The 24,339-nt window shown below is 40.2% G+C and overlaps 1 protein-coding gene across 3 annotated transcripts in view; it reads left to right on the top strand.

The window, feature by feature from the left end:
* PCSK5 (proprotein convertase subtilisin/kexin type 5) overlaps window positions 1–24,339 on the top strand; it is a 436,496-nt gene that overhangs the window by 368,074 nt on the left and 44,083 nt on the right. For 2 of the 3 annotated variants that reach the window (XM_008515632.2, XM_070590114.1), the window contains exons 25-30: window positions 1,595–1,637; window positions 4,113–4,249; window positions 5,102–5,302; window positions 9,559–9,639; window positions 13,648–13,731; window positions 19,913–20,108. In XM_008515632.2, coding sequence (XP_008513854.2) covers window positions 1,595–1,637; window positions 4,113–4,249; window positions 5,102–5,302; window positions 9,559–9,639; window positions 13,648–13,731; window positions 19,913–20,108 — 742 coding nt within the window. The remainder of the gene's footprint in view (window positions 1–1,594; window positions 1,638–4,112; window positions 4,250–5,101; window positions 5,303–9,558; window positions 9,640–13,647; window positions 13,732–19,912; window positions 20,109–24,339) is intronic. The other variant, XM_008515633.2, reaches the window with a different exon arrangement.

Genomic DNA, 24,339 nt, shown 5'->3' with positions numbered 1-24,339 from the left:
ATAATAACATTTATACCTGTGTTACCTAACAAAGGTGAGCATGACAAAGTCAGGAGCCAATAGTACTATAGCCAGGGGCCAGCAAACATTTTTGGTAAAGTGGCAGATGGTAAATATTTTCTATCTCTATTGCAACTACCCAGCTCTGACACTGTAGCACAAAAGCATTCATGCACAGTATGTAAATGAAAGGGCATGGCTGGCTGGGTGGGCCATAGTTTGCCATCTCCTGCTAGATGGAGCTGCAGAATCTTTGGCTTTTGGGGAAGCTTAGCAACTATCTTGTCCAACCAGTTCATTTTACACCAGTAGAAACCAGGACCTGGAAAGTACAGTGACGTTTATACAATGCAAGACAGTCAGGCCAGGGTTAAAACTTCAAACTAGAAACAGGTAGACCAGTCTCCAGGCCAGTGCCCTCTCCACTGCATCATCACTAGATGATTTCCAGAAGGTTCTGGGGATCCCTGCTTGAATGGCAGAGCCTCTTCTAGAAATTTGTCCACTATAATTTTTGGTGCAATGCCTTAGTTGTATTATGTGTAATACACAGTAGTGTCTTGCAACATGCCTACTCCGACCCAAGATGAATGTTTGACTGAAGATTCAGGCGATGTTGACTCTACCACAAGGGGCAGACTTTGTGAAAACCAGAATACAGCCTGGACTAGATTAGAAGAGGAAGCTAGGCACAAAGCTCAAAGGACATAGTTTTATTTGGTTAAAGTTAAAGGTGACAGAAAATCTTCGTGTACCAAGAGGAATGTTTTAAAGAGGAGCAATTGTTTTCTATCTCCTATTAGAATGAAAGTGTAGGTCTGGAGTGTAGGTCGGATGACAGAAAGAACTTGCTGGAGGTGTAACTCTGTTACTCCCAAGAACTCTGGTCCAGAGGAAGTCGCAGAATTCCCTGAATAATTGGATCTGGGGATTAGCATCTTTCAGGGAGGGTTAGGAGAGAGGGAAATAAGTGAGCTGGTGATTCTTAAAGTTCTTTCTCTCTCATTAAGTCCCCCAAAAGCTGTAGTAAAGAGTCCTTCTCTGAGCCAACAGGGACACATTGAATCATTAGACTTAATGAGAACAGGACGGTTTCTTTAAGAGGGTTGTGAAGTGCGGAACACAAAGTAAATACTATATTGGGAAAAAGTAATTGTCCAGATTTCAAAGGAGCCTCCCAAAAGACACTCCCTCACATTGGCAGGCGATGGAGTAACTCACGGAAAACCCACCATTCAGGGTGGGAAGCTTGCAGCCCCTTCCAATGTGTATGTGTGTGGACATGCTTGGTGCCAGGAGTTTCTTAATGTGGATGGTTGATCTGCAATTTGAGGACCCAGTAGCTTGGACCTATTCCTTCTTGAAAGTCAGGGCCAAGTAATTATGAGAACTCTTATTTGACTAGCTTTGAAAAAGATAAATCATGGCACATATCTTATTACTAACAAAAAAATGGTGCAATCTGTTCGAATGTCATTTCTACAGAGTACATTTCGTGAAACTATCCCAGAAGATTATTTGTCTCAAGCCACGACTTTTCCAAATGATGAACTCTTGATGATTATTATTTTTCCTTCTTATAATTTTTTTCCAGATGATCCAGGAACCTGCACGTCATGCGCTATGGGGTATTACATGTAAGTCTGGTCTTCTTTTTCATGGCACTAACTTTTCTGCAGTTTAAGCATTACTAATTTAATCCTAAAGTCCAGTGATTAAAGCAAAGAGGCCCTGCAGCCTGAAGCAACTCAACCCTGTCAGGCTATTAAGGAACAATTCTTGGATTTAGCATTAAGAGCCCAGCTGTTCTCTTGCCTCGAAAGGAGGCCTTCTCTTTCTTGGTCTTGGAAGTCACCCAACTGACACTGGTGTCTAGGAATCTTGCCATGGGTTACCAAGATTCAGACCTTGCTGTTTATGGACAGACCTTAATAATATACCCGACCCCACACAAGCTGTTTCCAAACGTCTGCATGGAGACCTTGTCCTTAATGGGAGTCAGACGGTCCAGGATGAAGCCACGTGCTACATTAGTTCTTAATCATCCCCAGGGTAATGAGAGACACAGACCACTGGATAACTATCCTCCTCAAATTTCCTAAGACAGATCTACAAAGCAAAGATGGTGTGTCTCCACATCACCTCCCGTTTCTAGTCTAGTTTCCCTTTCAGGGTACATTGGTGCCGATCTTGGAAGAAAAACGAAGAAAGGGAGGTGAAAAGAAAAGGGAGGCCCAGATTTTGCAGAGGCTTCACAGTCCTGCCTGTCATCATAGGAAGTGGGGAGTTTTGTGATGACAGATTCTCACATCTACTTCCTTTCTTCGCCTTTCCATGAAGATTGTCAGGGACATGGGATCAATGTTATTCTCCAGAAGAGAAAACTGAAGCTCAGAGAGGCTATGGGTTCCCTCACATTGCACCACAAAGCTAGTGGGGGGGTCTAGATTTGGGTCACCTCAACTTTGATGGGCCGACTCCTCCTGTCGTCACACTGCCTTTCACCTCTGTCAGATTCCAGGAGCTTGAGGTGGGGTAATGGGTGGGAAGATGTTCAAAGGGGTGAGAAGGATGGGAGGGAAAGGAAAATCCAAAAAGCTGAAATATTAAAAACGATCAGTTAACCTTATCATTACTTAACCTTATGGTTTTAACTGAGGTTTTCTAGAGTAGCCTATTATTGTCTACTTTGACTGTCTCTATATTATGGCACTCCTGACCTGCTGATTTAAATTATTGTTCCATTCAAACAGGGGAGGCAGGGTGGAGAAGAGGCCCCCAGGCTGGCTTATTGTAAGGTAGACTAGATGACAGAAATGAGCAGAAAGTCATTTGTCAGCCTGTTCATAGTTGGCATTTAGCCAGCATATGGCCTGCCACAGAGGCCCCCAGCAGAGATGAACAGCAGAAATGCAAGCAATCCTTGGTGAGGTCACACAGCTAGGGGCATAAAATGTTCCTCCAAGAATGGAGGAAGGAGAACTTCAGGACTCAAAGAAAGAAATAGTGACCATGCAGAAATGGGTGAAGAATTCTCCTCCTCGTCCCTCTTACCACTCTGCATCCCTCCAGCCTAACTCTACCCTTCTTCATTTTGACACCAGAACACGCCTCTTAACCTGCACCTACTTCCTGTCACCTGAGAGCATCCTCTGGCAAATTTTGGAACCACTCTTGTCAGCTTCTCCAGCTTACCACCGCCCACTAATGAGCATGTTTCATAAAACCCTTCGAGAAACAAATACACTGAAGGAACACGCCCAATATCACTAAGGGTAAAACATGAGATAGCTGTTTCAGAAACACACATTTATAACCCTGTAGAATATTTAGTAACTGTGAATTCAGCTAACTAAACACTGTAAATAGAAGTTAATAGAGAAATGCAAAGCTCTCCTCTGATATCTTGTTGATGCTATGAAATTCACCAAAGGGCAAAGTTCAACTTCATTCCACTCCCCCTTCAAGTGAGCCTGTAATTCAGTGGAGTTTGAATTAAACATTTTACTGTAGAATGAGAATAATGGACAATTTGTGTAAAAACATATATACATAAAAGCTAAGGCACTTCACTGTTAATATTAACAATTGGCTTACAGACATTTTGGTAAGCTATTTGAACTCATCACTGATCTGTTTCAGCCCTCGCAGGTGCCATGTGGCAAAAGCACACAAGCAGTCTGTTTAAACAGATCTTGATTAAAATCTTAGTCCCACCTTTAACTACCTATGAGACTTTGAGCACTGAATCTTGAGACTCAGTTCCTTTATCTAGAAATTAAAGATAACAGCTACCATATGGGGCTTGTGTGGAGGTTTAAATGAGTTAATACTTGACACATAATCAGTGCTCCGTAAATGAATATCAGGACCCCTTTCCTTCTCTCCAACCTCCTCACAGCTGCCCTGATAATCGGTCCTCCGAGTCCAGAGGCAAGTGGTTAATGACTTGTTTGGAGGGCATACAGACTGAGAGGAGCTTTTCTCCCCTGAAACCCAAATATCAACCCCTGTTAAAAATGATGGTAGACATGTAGAAGGAGATTAAATGATGGTGGTTAAGAGAAGTAGGTCAACATAGCTCATGGGAGAAACTCTGCCTTCTCCCCCAGGTTTGAACACCACTGCTATAAAGCCTGTCCTGAGAAGACCTACAGTGAAGAATTAGAATGCAAAGCATGTGATACCAACTGTGGCAGCTGTGACCAGAATGAGTGTTACTGGTGTGAAGAGGGCTTCTTTCTCTTGGGTAAGCCCAAAAATGGCATCGTACAAAATGAGAACAAGGCTCCAGAGCTCTACCCAGAAATGGGAGCACTCATTTGATTGGTTTCAGAGTCTTCATGTGCCTCTTGTCCAAGGAGGAATTTTAATTTGGTTTGAAAATAAACATTAGCCGGGAGTACTTCCTTCTCCTTTTATTACTGAAACGTAATTCTCATTTCACTAATTAATTTCAAATATCTCCCAGCTGATGGAAACAAGACTGAATGCAGCATGGCAATGGGGGGATGCTGAAGATCCAAATGCTTTGGAATTGAAGTCACCTGCAATATTCAGGGCCATGACTCTTTCCTTGAGACTTAATCCATGCTACATATTCCTGAGCACTGTAAAAGTTAAACGAGGTCCTCGTCTTAGGTTTTGCTCAATTCATTGACTTTGATAGAAGTAGATAGTTATGAAAGTAATACACTGTGAGTCTTCCAGTTGAAGAATAATAGCCCAGCGCTCTTGAAGGTTTGTGGGAGAGAGAGTGGAGCAGACAGCCCATAACGATCCCCAGTGGTTCTCTATACAGAGATTCATTTTATTTGCAGTTTTTCAAGCCCTTGAGAATGTAAAATTCTTTATTCTATGCTCTTAACCCTTCGAGCCAATTTAAATTTTCAGTTAAAAGAGGGCTCAAAGGGTTGGATTTCTTAAGACACATTTCTTGGATGAAATAAGCTAATGCCATCTTGGTTTCTTTAAAAATAAACTCAAACAAAAATGTTCCTGAGATTCCCTTTGGCCTGTTTAGAACTTGGCCTTGCACGGAGCACTGAGCTAAGCCAGCCAGGGTTCCGCCTTCATGCTTCCTCTCTGTGTTCTTATGTAGGCGGCAGTTGTGTGAGGAACTGTGGCCCTGGCCTCCACGGCGACCCAGAGATAGGAGAATGTGAGCCCTGCCACCGAGCCTGCAAAACCTGCACGGGCCTTGGCTACGATGAGTGCAGCAGCTGCCGAGAAGGACTGTGGCTGCTGAATGGGACGTGTGTGAGTCCCACCCAGACCCAGGTGGAAGGGAAATTCTGGAATGGTATGTGCCTCCCAAGAGAGATCACAGGTGTCTAGCTTCCTCCTCTGCATCCCAACCCTCCTCTTCTTTAAGCCTTGCCTTTGGGATCTCCAAGAGATGAAGGATGGGCAGTGAAACAAAAGTTCAGAGTGAGAATCTAGTTTGAGCTACTCCTGGGACCTCTTTGATGTTCACGGTGGGAGAGGGTTGCAGGCTGTAGTTGGTTGGCATTTGGCAGGAGGGAAAACCCAAAGGGCAACTTAAGATTGGTCTGGCCACTTGACTTTCTACCTGGGTAGAGTAGCCCTTGGAACACACAAAGAGAGTCATATAGGGAAATGGCCAGACTACTATTTTCTCAAAGATTTCAGAATAGCTTCTATCACATTAATGTACCTCTTTATCATGGTTACCAGTAGGATTGGCTTTTCCAGTTAGATAAGGAAGAACTCTAAAGTATTGGAACTGAAGCTAAAACAGTTGCTCTTTCTGGCTGGATTATTAGAGCTTGCCATCATGCAAGCTTGCCTTTTAAAACTTGCCCTCGCCTGTTGCAGATGGGAAAAGAGGAGGGCTTGAGAGGGGACAGGAGGGAGGAAAGTGCGGGATCCTGGAATCTAGCAGAAAAGCCTGTGCGTATTCATTCCTACCTGAGTCTGCACGATTGGCCTCCTCACATTGGAGCCTCAGTCACAGGCTTCCTTGCAAGGTAATCACAAACTTTCAGTGACCTCTCCGCATCTGAGGTGGTTAAAAACAAAATCCTCTTCCTGCTGGAAAAATCTGACTCATATTCGATGCAGAGGCGCTCACGAAAACAAGAGATGCTCTCTGATTTCAAGGCAAGGATTTGGCAAAAAGGTCATTTCAGTGCAGAAGCTACGGCAGCTGAAGGGAGGTCTGCTCTGGAGGAGTCTTCTAAGGGCTGGAGAGAGTGATAGATCTGGGGAAGGAGAAAAGGCTCTTGCTGGGTTTCAGAGGAAGGATGTCCATGGCTGTCTACTATGACAGTGCTGCTCATGTGACTTAAAGGAAAAGCAGCTCAGAGACAGTCCCAAACCCAGCAGCCAAAGCCCACGGAGAGCACAGGGCTAATTTCAGAGACATAGCCGGGAAGAAAATCATTCAATCCAGATTGGGATATCTTCCGTGAATTATAGCTGAACCAAAATGCTGAAAATGAGTTTGTCTGGCATTCAGGCATTTGAGAAGCAGTGCAAGCCAAGAGGAAAATAGTCTGGTGCTGTGTTTCTAGCTCAGAACATCTGTATTTTATCTGGCGTCCAGATGATGGAAAGGTCCAGGGAGCCCGGAGTCAGAGCAGACTTGATTCCCCAAATGATTACACATCCCTTTCAACTAGACTACGCTCTTAGCAAGCAGAAATCAGGCTTTGATTGTTCCCCTTTGTCGAAGAACCACACCCATCCCTCTACATCTTCTATTATCAAAATGTGATGTTTTTGAAGAGAGGAAGGAATTAGTCCAATTGGGAATTTAGCACTAATGAGGGATTCAGGAAGCAGATGACAATGTTTCTCATGGCTGGAGAAAAGCAATCAAGTCAGTGACATGGCTGCCCTTTTCCACTTCTATGATCTAGGAAATAAGACAGGCAGGCTGTTAACAAAGAGAAAAAACTGTTTTGTCACTGAGCAAGGTAAGGCCATAGCTCACCTCCCCCAGCATAGTTTCACTGAAATGGACCGTGAATAGGACACGCACTTCATAAGGCCCTGGGAGGATCTGAGCCATCCCTACAGCTTTCTCCTGACTTCTTTTCCTTAAAAACAAGGTTGAGAGTGTGGTAGGAGAGCAGAGGGTTCCAGAGAGCAAGGATGAAAGGGCTACACCTCGAAGATGCTGGAAAGCAGATTGCAGTCATCCTGGGTCTAGTTAGAGGGAGCCCAGACAACTTACAGAGTGTTCGTGAGAGAATGTAGCTGCCTACGTGGTACCAGCCAGATTTTGTTATTGTTTTAAATACAGATTCAGATGCAGGTAGGAAAGGTAAGGTAGGAAGTCCATTCCTTGTCCCAGTGAAGTACAGCTCAAAAAAGATGGCGCTCGCAGCCGCAGACTGTGACCCACCCCGTGAGTCTAGTCAGCATGTGCCGGGGAAACACTCTTGAAATAAAATCCAACTAGAGTTCATTGAACTCCTCTTTCAATAAGGTGGCCAATCACGAGGAGGGTGGCAACGAGGAGAGAGCCATCATTCTCTGTCAGTTACCAAGAGAATGGGAATTCCTCCTACCCTGTCGAGGGACGGAGATTTCCCTACACCTCAGATATGTCTGGAAATCCTCTAGCCAAGGTTAAATAATCGCCAAAGATGGCTGTTCGACTCTGTTCTTCCCACCACCAGAAAGTCACTGCACAAAAGTACAGACCATGCCCAGACCCCTGCCCCAGTCACTAAGATAGTGTGACGAATACTTAATCCAGTGTTGCCACATGGCAGTGACAGAACCAGTGTTAAACAGGCTGCGATGGCTTCAGCAGGAACTCAGGCATCACACGGAGCCACCATGGGTGGAAATGTCCAGTGGGGCAGGCCACGGGCCTTGAACGAAGATAATGGCTCCAGCTGGTTTCCTGAACCCACTGTTGGGAATGGAAACTGTTTACTCGATTACTGTTAAATCATTAGGATTTTCTCAAGTGGTTTTTTCCCCCTGGTAGTGCTGGAAAGTCCTAGGAATAATTCCTGCGCATTTCCCCTACCCACCTATTTCCATCACTGATTAAAACCACGTTTGTAGCGGGCTCTAATTACATATTCTGACGATAGTCTAATCTATGAAGTGCAGACATGGTGAATTAACTTTTTATCTTTGACCACATCCTAACAATTTATCACCAGCCTGTCTTTTGATCTTAATTCCTATGCTCTGAGAAAGATTGGAATCCCAGAGTCAGTCACAAACACTGAGAGCCACTCACGTGTGGGAAAAAATTTCTCAATAGTGGGGAGATATGTGGCCTAGATAGTAAGTGAACTTTAGAGAACTTTAAAGATGCCATGAAAATCTGGTTTTTGAAAGGTTTCGTAGATGTATATAGCTGACTCAGTTAACTCAGAAAGGAAGACATCATTTTTACTTAATTAACCAATCGGAACGCAGAGTGCAGAAAACACATGTCTCTGGGGAAGTAATTAAACCTTTGCCCCGTGGTATGCAGGAGCCGTGTGTGTCCACGTGCCCTGATTGTTACACATCCAGGAATTTTATAAGTGGATCGTCAAACCATTGGCAGCTTGAAGTCAGCTATGGTGGGAGTATTTAGACCAGGGGAATTGGCAAACACTACAAATCAAGTTTTTGTTTTGTTCTCGTTTCCAAAGAGCCATTTTACCAGCATCCCACTGCTTTGGCCTCTACCAAACTATTTTGAAATCCAGTTTAATTACTGAACCATCTGTCTAGTGAATGCAAGCTGGAGAGTCAGGCATACCCGAATTCAAATCCTGGCTCTGTTCTTTGCTAGCTGTGTGACCTTGAACCAGTTCCTCATCCTCTCTGAGCCTCAGTTTCCTCATCTATAAAATGAGAACATGAAACTACCTCACACAAGGTCATTTTGAGAATTAAATGAGAGAACACATACAAAAGCTCCCAGCACGTAATATGTCACAATAAAAGTTAATCTATTCCCTAACCCTTTAACCTGGTCCAGTTGCACCACATGAAACGCTTGGTCACTTTCAAAACAGCCTCCCTAGCTCATGGGACAAAGCAACATGGGGGCCTAGAGAGTAATACACGTCTGAGAGAAATAATCACCGGAAGAAGGTAGCAAATAATGGCCAGTTGGGATTCCCAATAGCAAGGCAGAGTCCTGACTCAAGCAAGAACGTGCACTTGCAAGGATATTGACAGCTTTATTTATAATAAAAAAAAAAAAGGAGAGGAGCAATCTAAAAGTGTAACAAAAGAAAAATTAAGTGAATTATGGCTCATGCAAGTAAATACGCAAACCATTAAAAATAATGTTTACAAGAGTTTTAATGGCAAGAGAAAATCTCTATAAGATTTATAACATTAAATGCAAAATATAGGGTCAGTATTACATATATAGAAGATGTAAATAATTACACATATATACACACACGTAAGTATTCTCACATGTTGATTATAAAGATGGGAAACCTATGTAACAGAATACACACAGGAGATATTTCTGGGTGGTAAGATTATCTATCGAAGTTTATCTTCCTCTTTATCCTTTTTGTATTAAAAAAATAAAACACTTTATTTTTCTTAATAAAAAAGAACCTGTGCCCACTGCAAGCCCACCTTTGGTGAAGAGCCCGCTGCAGGAGCGACGAAGGCGGAGGTTTCAAATCACAAGAGGTAACAGGGCAATAGGGAGGAGAAGGCAATCACAGGCAATCAGAAGTCTCTGTGATCAAAACCAACCCAAGAAGCTGGGCAGTGAGGAGAAAGTGGGGATGCAGAAGTCGTGAGAGAGAAATGGAGAGAGGAGGGGACCACGCGTAAAACATCAGTGGGCACCTGAGGGGAAAGACTGGGAGGACGTTCAGCCGTGGAGACTTCTCCAACATTTAAGGATGCTCCTGAGGTGCTAAGAGGTTCTGCCTGGGAGAGGCTACCAGGAAAAGCCTATGACCTTGCACATCTTTAAGAACAGGCTGGAAAAGCACCTTTCTCTTCCTAATCACGGCAGCGTTATCTGAAATAGCAAAGATTGGAAAAAACTAAATGGCTACCAACAGGAGAGGAGAAAAATGAATCATGATACATCCATACAGTGGGATACTGTGGAGGCATCTGAAAGAATGAGGAGGTTCTTTATGGATTGTGAAGAATGGTCTCCAAAATATATTGAGTTACCAAAAAAAGGGGCAACGCGATAAACAGTGTGAATAGACACAGTCTGTATAAAAAGGGTGGGAGGGAGACTTCACGGTATTTACCTTTTCTACATTTTGAACCATGTGAGTATTGCTTATTTAATCAAAAAAAATTGAAATAAGAACCCTTGTTTTATGTGGTTGAGCCATAGTTATTTTTGAAGGATGGACGCTACATTTCCTTGGTCAAAGTGATTTTTTTTTGAGGTTCTGTCCAGTCTGGAATTTCTAGAGTAGAAAACAGGAGAAACTATAAGCAAGGTCAAAATTTACTTGTTGAGATTATGCCACCCATCTTTCATCATGAGCTCTGACTGAGGATGACCTTATCCATTGCCCAGGCCTAATTGCTCTTAATTGCGGGTACAGAGCACCCTCTAGTGGAAGCACGGAGGCATTACAGAATTTTAAGTATATGGGTACACGTTACAACAGATCGCAGTAAAATATCCAGTTGCCGGAAGATGAGATATATGTAATTATAAATACGTGTGTATGTGTAGAGACACACATTATATTTTAAGCAAATATGTGAAAAATCATATCTTTGTAAGTACAACATTTTAGTATAAAAATGATAAAATCAAAAGAAAATCAACCCACGGCCTGGACATACAATATTAAATATAATATTAAAGATTTTAAAGGTGCTCAATGTCTGTTATTATTCTTATTCTTTTAATAACTTCTCTCAGCCATTAAGTAAGCATCTTTTTTTTCAGCTTCATTCAGATATAATTGACATATAACATTGTGTAGGTTTAACGTGTATAACATGATTTGATATATGTATATACTGCAAAATAGTTACCACAATAAGGTTAGTTAACACATCCATAATTATCTTTTTTTGTTTGTGGTGAGAACTTTTAAGGTCTACTTTCTTAGCAACTTTCAAGTATACAATACGGTATTATTAACTACAGTCACCATGTCATACATGACATCTCCAGATTTATTCATCTTATCACTGAAAATTTATACCCTTTTGCCACCTTCACCCAGTTCCCACCCCACCCCCCACCCCCATCCTGGCAACCACCAATCTACTCTATGAGGTTTTTTTTTTTTTAAGATTCCACATATAAGTGAGATCGTGCAGTATTTGTCTTTCTCTGTCTGACTTATTTCACTTAGCATAATGTCCTTAAGGTCCATCCATGTTGCCACAAATGGCAGAATTTCCTTCTTTTCTATGGCTGAATAATATCCCATAGTATATATATACTACATTTTCTTTATCCATCATCCATTGATGGACACTTAGGCTGTTTCCATGTCTTGGCTCCTGTGAATAATGCTGCAATGAACATGGGGTGCAGATATCTCTTCAAGATAGTGATTTCATTTCCTTCAGATAAATACCCAGAAGTGGGATTGCTGGATCATATGGTAGTTCTATTTTTAAGCTTTTGAGGAACCTCCATACTGTTTTCCATAGTGGTTTTATCTATTTACATCCCCACCAACAGTGCACAAGTGTTCCCTTTTCTCCACATCCTCGCCAACACTTGTTATCTCTTGTCTTTTGGGGAATAGATACCTGCCATTCTGACAGGTGTGAGCAGACATCTCGGATATCTTGTTGTGGTTTTGACTTGCATTTCCCTGATGATTAGTGAGGAGTGATGTTAGAAACAGAATTGCTGCTTATCTCTCTGCTGCCTTCTCTTTTGGGTTAAGTGATATTGTCAGGTTAAAAAGGCTTTCAGGGAAAGAGGCATGCAGACCACGTTTGTGAAAATCCCTTGACTAGCATTGCTCTGCACAAGGCTAATTCTGCTCTTAACAGATCCCCGCAGGGAGAGTACATCAGTCAGTCAGTCTACTGGAAAACCAGGGCAGATTTTCTCTCCAAACCAGGAAAAAACCAGCCTCTCAGCATGGCAGCATGGACAGTCATTTATATCTATATATCTATAGACTTATATCCACATATCTATATCTGTCTACCATCTACTGATCTATCTATCTCTCTAGCTACCAACCCACCTTTGAATCTAATTTTCTCTGCAGCAAGGCTTAGCAGCTTATTAACCGTGAGCACCGCCAGAGAAACCAAGCAGTGTTTCCTGGTGCTACTTCAGATATGGAACAGAAGAAAGAGAGGGAAATAAAAGCCTCAGAAATGGGGTGCAACGGTAACAAATGAGGAAATCAGGAGAGAGTAGAAAGGAAGCAGAAGGAACTACCGTTTACTGAGCCACTGTGTGCACACTTTACACAAATTATCTCAGTCTTCACAACAGTCCTATGAAGGATGAATCATTTTCTCTCATTTTAGAGATGAGGAAAGTAGAACTCTAAGAGTTTAATTACTGTAGCCATGGTTACCCTACCCTAAGCGGCACAGCTGGGATCTGAAGGCGGGTGTGACTAGAGAGCCAACTCTGCCAGACTAACTCTCTGTGAGAGAAGGAAGGAAATGAAAGGCAAGAGAGGAAGGAAAAGGGGAGGGAGGGAGGAAGGAAGGAAGGAAGAAAGGAAGGAAAGGAGGAAGGAAGGAAGTAATAGAAGGGAATGGTAAGATGCCAGTAATAACAACTGACTGAGTGTCAGGGTCATTCATATCACACATTCTGAGCTAGAACTTCTTTTCTAATTTCCCTCTGTATGAGTCATGCTGATTCCTGAGCAATTACTAAAATTTAGTCAAGATCTCAATGTGTGTTGATTAAGCGATGTCATTGAGGCTGTTTTGTATGTCTTTGAAATCTTCCTGTGGAGTTGCTGACTTCCTGGAGAAGCCTGCCCATTGAATGCTCTTGGAGGGAAAGCGAGAGGGGAAACAGCTCTAATGTTTCCCAGTCTAATGGTGTATTAACCTGGGATGGCCTGCTTATCACCTGACCAGCCAGAAAGTTCATGGGTGGCTCCATTATGTTGATGTTTAATGATGATTTGGGATAAATTTAAGATGAGACAAATTTAGGTTGTATTCCACAGTGGCTACTCTGAAGAACACAGAGACCCAAACATTGACCAATTATGAAATCTAGTTCCAAAGAACAAAAAAAAAAGAAAGTATGTTTCTCCACAAACAGCACAATCAATTCTCAATCTTCATCTTGAAGTGAAGAGAAGTGATCATGTAAGGATCTTGGGGAAATAAGTGATTACCTTTGACTCAAAAACTCTTCCATGAATCATACATATGAGCACACACTCACTCCCACACACATTTTTAAAATATGAAAGAAGTAACATTTGTTAGTTCAAATATCCCCTAGTATTTAAGGCTATCCTGTCACTGAAATTTTGCAAAGAAAGTCTTGATAATCAATTGTCAATGAAGTAAGAGAAAAAATAAATGAATGAAGTCCACATGGTAGGCAATGGGTGGGTGCCAACATTTAGCTAATGTAAAACTGAAGGGATACAATTTTGGGTGGGAAGGGAGACAAGATTACCCACAAAATCTTCTGCAACACTGTAATACTATGAGCCTGTTCAAAGGAGACTGACTTCTTGTTTCTTTCTCTCTCAGACATTTGGAGAAAAGACCAGCCTTGTCATCCTTCTTGTAAAACCTGCAATGGATCTGAAACCCTGTGCACTTCATGTCACAAAGGTTAGTGTGGAGCATGACAGGAGGTGACAGTAGCCAAGCCAATGCATTGTATGTCGTGTATATGAGCATGTATGGAAGGGGTTTGTAGGACTGGATCTAGTGCCATCATATGTTCCTATCACAGTGGCTATACTCTGAAGAAACACGGGGACCCAAACACTGAGCTATAATAAAAACTGGCTTTCAAGGCACCCAAACGAAAAAGAAAAGAAATATTTCTTATCTAAAATCATGATGAAGTTAGTGATTGGCTTGGCCATAGAATTTGTTAAGGTCTCTGAGCATCTGACATTCGTAGAGCTTCCATTGCTCTTTTAAAGCTGAAACAAGGGAATGTAAGGTAGAGTATCTAGATGGGGATAAATAGTCTACCTGTTATTTCCTTCATTTCTGGTACTGAATTTAGGAAAGAAAAACAAAACAGGCAACAACTTAATAGCTCAACAAATGAATTGCTTCATTGTCTATAAAAACAAAACTTTAGAAATATCAACTCTGAATTGGAGGATATTTTATTAACATAGTGCATTAACATTAAGAGTTAAGAATGTTATATTCCTTCTACAATAAGAAGTTAAAGGATACACAAAATGAAAGTGGGTAAAATATGATATCAAAAACATAAAATGTGGGAGGGGAGAGTCAAAATATAGGGTTTTTAGAATGCATTTGATCTTAAGAGACCATCAACTTAAAATAGACTGCTATAAACACAGGTTGTTATATATGAACCTCATGCTAACCACAAAGCAAAAACCTGTAACAGGTGCACAAAAAATAAAGAAAAAGGAATTCAAACATAACACTAAAGAAAGTCATCAAATCACAAGGGAAGAGAGCAAGAGATGTAGAAAGGAACAGAGAAGAACTACAAAAAATTACAGAAAACAATTAACAAAATGGCAACAAGTACACACCTATCAATACTTATTTTAAATATAAATCTACTAAATGCTCCAAATCAAAAGACAGAGAGTGACTGAATGGATAAAAAAAAACAAGGCCCACATATATGCTGCCTACAAGAGACACAGTCACAGACTGAAAGTGAAGAGATGGAAAAGGATACTCCATGCAAAAGGAAACCAAAAGAAAGCTGAGGTAGCAATACTTATATCAGACAAAATAGACTTTAAAACAAAAACTGCAACAAGAGACAAAGAAGGATATTATGTAAGGATAAAGGGAACAATCCAACAAGAGGATATAACTTCTAAATATCTACACGCCCAATATAGGAGCACCTCAATACATAAAGCAAATATTAACAGACATAAGGGAGAAATTGGCAGTAACACAATAATGGTAAGGGACATTAACACTGCACTTACATCAGTAGATGGGTCATCCAGACAGAAAATCAATAAGGAAACATTGGCCTTAAACAACACATTAGACCAGATAGATTTAATGATTATATACAGAATATTCCATCCAAAAATAGCAGAACACATTCTTTTTGAATGCACGTGAACGTTCTTCAGGATAAATCACATGTTAGGGTTCAAAACAAGTCTCAATAAATTTAAGATTGAAATCATATCAAGCATATTGTCTGACCACAATGGTATGAAACTAGAAATCAATTACAAGAAGAAAACTGGAAAAAACAGAAAATATGTGGAGGCTAAGCAACACACTACTAAACAATCAATGGGACAGTGAAGAGATCAAAGAGGAGATAAAAAAATACCTTGAGACAGAGGAAAACAGAAATGCAACAGTGCAAAATCTATGGGATGCAGCAAAAACAGTTTTAAGAGGGGAGTTTATAGCAATAAAGACCTATATTGAAAAACAAGAAAAATCTCAAACAATCTAACTTAGCACCTAAAGGAACTAAAAGAAGGACAAATAAAGCCCAAAGTTAATTGAAGGAAGGAAATAATAAAGACCAGAATGGAAATAAATGAAATAGAGAATTAAAATAGAAAAGACTTAAAAACTGAGTTAGTTCTTTGAAAAGATAAACAAAATTGATAAACCAATAGCCAGACTCATCAAGAAAAAAAGAGAGGTGAAAGAAACGAAAGAAGAAAAGTTACAACTGACACCACAGAAATACAAAGGACCACAAGGGATTACTACAAACAGTTATACACCAACAAACTGGATAACCTAGAAGAAATGGATAAATTCCTAGGAACAGACAATCTTCCAAGACTGAATCACAAAGAAATAGAAAATCTGAACAGATTGATTACTAGTAATGAAATTGCATCAGTAGTCAAAAACTCCCAACAAACAAAAGTCCATGATCACACAGCTTCACAGGTGAATTCTACCAAATATTTAAAGAAGACTTAATACCTACCCTTCTCAATCTATTCTAAAAAATTGAAGAGGGAGGATTCCTCCCAAACTTGTTCTATGAGGCCAGGATTACCCTGATATCAAAACCAGACAAAGACTACAAAAAAAACCAAAATTACAGGCCAATATCCCTGATGAACATGGATGCAAAAATCCTCAACAAAATATTAGCAAACCAAATTTAACAACACATTAAAAGGATCATACACCATTATCAGGTGGGATTTATTCCAGGGATACAAAGATGGTTCAATATCCACAAATCAATCAATGTGATACAGCACATTAAAAAAATGAAGGATAAAAATCATATGATTATCTCAATAACTGCAGAAATAGCATTTGACAAAATTCAACATCCATTTATGATAAAAACCCTCAACAAAGTGGGTTTAGAGGGAACATACCTCAACATAATAAAAGCCATATGTGACAAACCCACAGCTAACATCATGCTCAATAGCGAAAAGCTGAAATCTTTTCTTCTAAGATCAAGAACAAGACAGGGGCTGGCCCCATCGCTGAGTGGTTAAGTTCACACACCCCGCTTCAGTGGCCCAGGGTTTCACCAGTTTGGATCCTGGGCATGGACATGGCACCACTCATCAAACCATGTTGAGGCAGCATCCCACATGCCACAACTAGAAGGACCCACAACTAAAATATACAACTATGTACTGGGGGATTGGGGGAGAAAAAGCAATTAAAAAAAAAAAGAAGATTGGCAACAGTTGTTAGCTCTGGTGCTAATCTTTAAAAAAAAAAAGAACAAGACAAAGATGCCCACTCTTGCCACTTTAATTCAACATAGTTTTGGAAGTCCTAGCTACAGTAATCAGACAAGAAAAAGAAATAAGAGGCATCCATATTAGAAAGGAAGAAGTAAAACTGTCACTATTTGCAGGTGACATGATACTATATATAGAAAACCCTAAGGACTCTACCAAAAAACTATTAGAACTAATAAATGAATTCAGTAAATTGCAGGATACAAAATAAATATACAAAAATCAGTTGTGTTTCTATACACTAACAACAAACTATCAGAAAGAGAAATTAAGAAAACAATCCTCTTTACAATTACATCAAAAAGAATGAAATACCTAGGAATAAATTGAACCAAGGAAGTGCAAGACATGTACACTGAAAACTGTAAGACATTGATGAAAGCAATTGAAGACGACACAAATAAAAGGAAAGATTTACCGTGCTCATGGATCAGAAGAATTTATATTGTTAAAATGTCCGTACTATCCAAAGCAATCTGCAGATTCAATGCAATCCCTATTAAAATACCAATGCCATTTTTCGCAGAACTAAAATAAATAATCCTAAAATTTGTATGGAACTACAAAAGACTTCGAATAGCCAAAGCAATCTTGAGAAAGAAGAAAAAAGCTGGAGGTATCATGCTCCCTGATTTCAAACAATACTACAGAACTATAGTAGTCAAAACAATATGGTTTTGATTACAAAACTGGCACGAAAAACAGACACATAAATCAATGGAAAGAATAGAGACCCCAGAAATAAACCCATGCCTATATGACCAATTAATCTACAACAAAGGAGGCAAGAATATACAATGGGGAAAACAGTCTCTTCAATAAACAGTGTTGGAAAAACTGAACAGCTATATGCAAAAGAATGAAACTGGATCACTTTCTTATACCATATACAAAAATAAACTCAAAATGGATTAAAGACTTGAATATAGGGACTGGCCCAGTGGCGCAGCAAAGTTCGCATGTTCCTCTTCGGCAGCCTGGGGTTCGCCAGTTCTTGACTGCTTGTCAAGCCATGCTGTGGTAGGCGTCCCACAAATAAAGTAGAGGAACATGGGCATGGATGTTAGATCAGGGCCAGCCTTCCTTAGCAAAAAGAGGAGGATTGGTGGCAGATGTTAGCTCATAGCTAATCTTCCTCAAAAAAAGAAAAAGAAAAAGACTTGAAGGTAGGACCTGAAACCATAAAACTCCTAGAAGAAAACATAATTAGTAAACTCTTTGACATCAGTCTTAGCAATATTCTTTTGGATATTTCTCCTCAAGCAAGGGCAACAAAAGCAAAAATAAATAAATGAGATTACATCAAACTAAAAAGCTTTTGAACAGCTAAGGAAACCATCAACAAAATGAAAAGGCAACCATTGAATGGGAGAATATATTTGCAAGTGATGTATCTCATAAGGGGTTAATATCCAAAATATATAAAGAACACATACAACTCAATATAAAAAAAATATGATGTAAAAATGGGCACAGGACATGAATAGACATTTTTCCAAAGAAGACATACAGATGGTCCACAGGTACATAAAAAGGTGCTCAACATCATTAATCCCCAGGGAAATGCAAATCAAAACCACAATGAGATATTACCTCACACCTGTTAGAATGGCTGCTAGCAAAAAGACAAGACATAACAAGTGATGGTGAGGCTGTGGAGAAAAGGGAACCCTCGTACACTGTCATTGGTACAGCCATGATGGAAAACAGTATGAAGGATCCTCAAAAAATTAAAAATAGAACTACCATACAATCCAGCAATTCCATTTCTGGGTATTTATCTGTAGAAAACAAAAACACTAATTCGAAAAGATATATGCACCCCTATGTTCATTGCAGCATTATTTACAATAGCCAAGATATGGAAGCAACCTAAGTGACCATGGATAGATGAATGAATAAAGAAGATGTGGCATGTGTATACAATGGAATTTTACTCAGACATAAAAAAAGAATGAAATCCTGCCATCTGTGACAGCATGGATGAATCTAGAGGTATTATGCTAAGTGAAATAAGTCAGACAGAGAAGGAAGAATACTTCATGATTTCATTTATATATGGAAGCTAAAAAAAGAAAGCAAATGAATGAAGAAGACAGAAATAGCCTCATACATACAGGGACAAATTGGCAGCTGCCGGAGGGGAGAGGGGTAGGGGGAATGGTAAAACACCTGAAGGGGATTAAGCAGCACAAACTTCCAGTCACAAAATAAATGTCACAGAGATGTAATGTACAGCATAGGGAATATAGTCAACAGTTTTGTAATAACCGTGTATGATGGTTACTAGTCTTATCATGGTGATTATTTCATAATGCACATAAATGTCGAATCACTATGTCGTACACCTGAAACTAATACAATATTATATGTCAACTAGACTTCAATTTAAAAAAAAGAATGTTACACTCCTATTAAAGTGATCATTATGTTGAAACGTGCAATGTGAATATGTAGTGAGATGGGATACAGAAACAACAGAATTTAAAATGATAGGTGCAACTTCATTCTACACCTACAAAATATAAGAGTTTACTCACAAAAATTGAAGGAATTTTCTTGGAATTTTGGAGTTCACGGTGTTTTTAAAATTGTTTTCTTTAATAGTGATATTATCTGATTTTTTCAATTAAAAATAACTAGGTGGACCATCCATTAAAGGTGGAGTTGGGTGGAAGAGTTGCTGCTATGTTAGTGTCTTAACAAGACAGGCTTTGGGAAGCAGAAGAATAGACTCCATCAAGCTCTGTGTGTATAACTGCCTTACACCAGGAAGACAGACAAAGGGTTAATAGCTGGGTGAAGAGAAGCCCTGAAGTGATCCACATCAATATCAGAAAGTAAAAGAAACAGGGTAAAAGCCTCCTGTGGTCAATTTCCTTCCTAGACATTTAACTCATCTTGGAAAACTTAGAGTCACTAATACCTACTTTGGTGAGCCTGAAATAAGTGTTCCAGGTACCTGGGTCTTTGGAGCAGTTAAAGAATCTGGTGTGAGCATCAGTTCTCTGCATGGATGCTGTGCTCTTACATCAAACACGCGATGACCGTCCGATGTGCTTTCTTCCCTGGGTTTCTAGGTGCATATCTGTTGGCTCAGGCCTGTGTCTCCTCCTGCCCCCAGGGCACATGGCCCTCAGTGAGGAGTGGCAGCTGTGAGATCTGTACAGAGGACTGTGTCTCCTGCTCTGGAGCCAATCTTTGCAAAGAGTGCCGGACTCAGCCAGACCAGCCTCTCTTCCTCCACGAAGGCAGGTGCTACACCAAGTGCCCTAAGTAAGTTTCCCTCTTCCTTTCACTTCTTGTTCACTTGCATTCTCCTGCAGTACTCTGGGGGCCATTCCTTCCTATTCACCAAAGAACTCTTCTCCTCCCTGGTTACAGTGCCGACATAACTGTCCCTTCTTGACAGTCTGATGTCTCTGCTGGCCACAGCAGCCAAAACTTACAGAAGGTCAGATGCACACTTCTCCCTTGTGACTGTTATATTCATATATTTTTATTTTTGTGAAAATATGTTCTTTTTCCACCTTGTATTTATGATCAAGTAGTTGTCAGCTTTTTTTTTTTCCCCATCACAAAAGTGAGGCTGTGATAGGCTTGGGAACACACGAACTTCTAAATGTTGAAAGTAGGTGATATATAAATCATAGATAATAAAGAATATTACCTGGTTCTTTATGGATTCCTCATGGCTTCCTCAGCCTGTGGTTTATAATTCCTTTACTTTTCCTATCAACAGCCCCACCTCCAGGATTTACCTAAAGGGAAGTGGGAGAAGAAAATGGAAAAGTACGTTGGGAAACTTCTAGTGATTAACAACGTAAACGCCAAGTAGAATGACTGAGAAAAGATGGGCTTTATTATCTAACATAACAAGAAGTTGGGAAATCCACTGTTGGTTACGTCAGTGGCCAACATTTCATTAAAAACGCACAGTCATTTCATTTAGCTCTTGTCCCTTCCTTAGCCTGGCCTCCCCTGAACCACATTGTCTGCCCCATCCCCAAACACCACCCCAAGCTGCAACAACCAGAGACAGAAAAGGGCCTGTTTCCCCTTTTCATTTCTTTGTAAGAGGAAAGAAAACTCCCTCAGACTGCCCTTCACATCTCATTAACCACAATGCATCACTTACACCTTCCTAAACTCAGCGCTGGCGAGGAGAATGGAAATATAAGGATTGGGATAGATTGAACAAGATTCACCCCTGAACACCCAAACAAAGTCAGGACACTTACAGCCAGGAAGAATGGAGAGAGGGAGGCAAGAAATGAGTTTGGAGAAGCAACCAACAAATCTCCTTTAAGGAATTAGAAATTTCATTTGCCCAATGATTAAAAGAGCTTGATGATAGAAACAACACCTATTTCCTATGGCCTATTTGTATCCATTATTGAGATGGATCCTGGAGGGAACAAACACAAGTCAAGGTACTTACCTTCAGGAAGCTTCCAATCTAGTGTAGAAGCCAAGTGTATTCAACTCAATTCTACAAATACATACTTAGCACCTGCTGGGTGTAAGAATTGATGTTAGAAACTAAGTTAAAATCAACTGAAGGAAGTCTGTGCTTGCAAAAGGCTAACAATCCAGCAGGAAGGTTTACATCAATCAGTGTCATACCTCTAGGGGCCTTAATAAACAAAAGGTCAAGAGATTCCAAGGGAAAAGAAACCATTTAAAAACACCTATTTCAGTACTTGTGATACCTGGGCACTGTGCTAAGGGCTTCAAATGTACGATCCCATTAATCCTTACAAGAATTCTTCTTATCCAGATACTATTATTTCCCCCATGTGAAGGATGGGGAAAGGAGTGACGTGCTCATATCACAGAGCTAGTCCATGGTATGGTCAGGATTTCAACCCAAATCTCACTAGCACTCAAGTCCATGTGCTTAACGACTGCACAAGATGACCTTCTCAACCAACTGGGTTTTTAAATAACAGCTTTATTGAGATACAATTCACATACCACACAATTCACCCATATAAAGTGTACAATTCAATGGTTTTTAGTATATTCACAGAGTTGTGCAACCATCACCACAATAGATTTTAAAATATTTCCATCACCCCAAAAATAAAACTCTGTACCCTTTTAGCAGTTACTCCCAATTCCGCCAGCCCTAAGCAACAACTAATTTATTCTCTGTCTCTACAGATTTGCCTATTCTTAAACATTTCATATAAAAAGAATGGTATAAAATATGATATTTTGTGACTGGCTTCTTATATTCAGCATAATATTTTCAAGGTTCCTGCCTAGCTGGGTTTGAGAAGAGGTGAAAGAGTCAGGGTCAGAGAACCTAGGGGGAAGGGAATATGAGGTAAGACAGAGTCAGGACAGTCCCAGCCCTCCTCCCCCAACAACCATGCTCCAGCCTCAGCAAAGGTAGTGAAGTCATTATTATACAACAAAGGTGAAAGTCAGAAATCTACTTACCAAAGTCAATCATTGCTTCCTCATTGACCTTAGCCATAGTGGAAATGAACTGGTTGTCGTTACTATCACCTTACTGATTTAATAATTACCACCCTTTCTCAACTGTCTCTTGGATTTTTTTAATGTTCAGGCATTGACAATGCATTTAAGTGAGGAAAAGAGAGATGCATTTGGCCTTCCTCCAGTTAGTAGACCACTGAACACATCTTTCTTCCAAATCTGGGTTGAACCACTCTTGTGCAGCCATGGGACACTATGCAGATACATGGCAGAGTTGACACAAATAATCAATAACCAATCTATAGATAAGAAAGACAGTGATATTTATTGAGCCAAGGCTGAGGACTAGCCTGGAAGTTTTATCTTCACCAGAGAATAACGCACTCTGGAGAAGGGTAGTTTAGTGTGGTTATATAACATTTCAGACCAAAGAACATACATCAAGCATGACAGGAACACAATTTTCCCCCCCAAAGTCACAAGGCTATATTTTGCCACAGTTTAGCACACACACAGCAGGTCAGTTTGACTTTTGTTCTCTGGGAAGAAAAGCTTATCTTCAAAGAACTACTGATATCAGCGTCAGAGAAAGGGAGACATTCATCCCCATCTTTAAAGAGCGCATTCTTTGCTTTGGGAAGATGTTTGAAGCAGATGTACAGTGCATGTTTGGTGGGCCATCAGTCAGGATGCTCTGGGCAAAATAAATTTTATACCAAGTCAGGGTTAAATCAGCATGGCTTCCCTATATACCTCAATATGTGAAAACTTATTATTATTTTCATCATTTTACCCCGTTTTATCAATAATCTTTTGATAGAAAGCATTGATGATCAAGTTATTGTCCCTCAATGCCAGGGTGGTTGCTGCCTGCCCTGGGTCCATCATGTCCCTTGGAGCTGGGCTTTTATTTTATTAATTTATCCAGTTATCCATGTTAAAGGGGAAACAGCCAAGCCTAGTGAGCGGACATAGAGGTATATGCTGATAGGGGAAGCATTTCATAAGTCAATAATTTGGGGTTGTTGCACAAACATTGTACACACACTTCAAGATTTTGTAATCATTGCTTATGACAGTTAACAGCTATAGAGCAGATACAGTAGTAATGATAATAAAGTGTTTGCTTCAGAAGAATAAGTCTTAAGCTCTGATCTCTGTTAGTCTAGAGGGATAGAAAGAAAGTATTAGAGTTATGGGAACAATAAATAAAAGGTACCCAAAAGACAATTTAAAACAGAAGGAAGGTGACTAGTGTCACATAAAAGTATTAAAATTGCTAATTTACTCAAGAATATGATTCTTATAGCAATTATAAAGGAGTATACAGCTTAAGGATTACAAAGGTTTAAATGAGGGGATGTAAGGTTGGGAATACAGGCCTAGTCTGGAATCTTGGGACAGCTGTCTACAACAGATGTCAGCTTCTTCTCATCCTGATTTGATAATACTTGTCTTATGCAGTCAAAGCCAGGTGTCAGTAATAGGAGGTGAAATCCACTCAGGAGGAGGGGACTCTTTTAAATGATAAATGTGAATCTGTAATTTTATGCTTTGAATTCTGCAGTGCATGGATTGGTTAAGAGTAGCTGATATGGTCCTTTCCAAGGGGGCTGCGAAAAGACTTTAAGTTGGTGTCTCTTCCAATAAATAAAATCTCCGGGCTGTAGTCCATGATCCTTAAGATCTTCATCTCCCAGGAGCTTGCTGTGAAAAGAATTGGCTACCAGTTTTTCATTCCTTTGTAGTGTCTCAGTAAGACCTTGATATTAAGGCAAGGTATCTCCTTTGAACAAAGTTGGTTCATATGTTCCTTCATCTAATTGCGTAGGCCATCCTGTTATTATTTCAAAAGGAGACAGCTGATGTTTACCAAAGGGTGTAGATCTAAGATCAAGGAGCACTAGTGGACGAGCTTTTGGCCATGAGAGATTAAATGCTTCTGAAAGTTTTGCCAACTGAGGGTTTTTGGGTTTTGTTGGAAGATGGGCCCTGAGCTAACATCTGTTGCCAATCTTCCTCTTTTTTTTTCCTCCCAAAACTCCCCAATACATAGTTG

Source organism: Equus przewalskii, chromosome 22 (genome assembly GCF_037783145.1).
Source record: "Equus przewalskii isolate Varuska chromosome 22, EquPr2, whole genome shotgun sequence".
NCBI classification, from domain to species: Eukaryota; Metazoa; Chordata; class Mammalia; order Perissodactyla; family Equidae; genus Equus; species Equus przewalskii.
The sequence above is the reverse complement of the archived record's forward strand: the minus strand, read 5'-3'. Positions and strand labels throughout refer to the sequence as shown.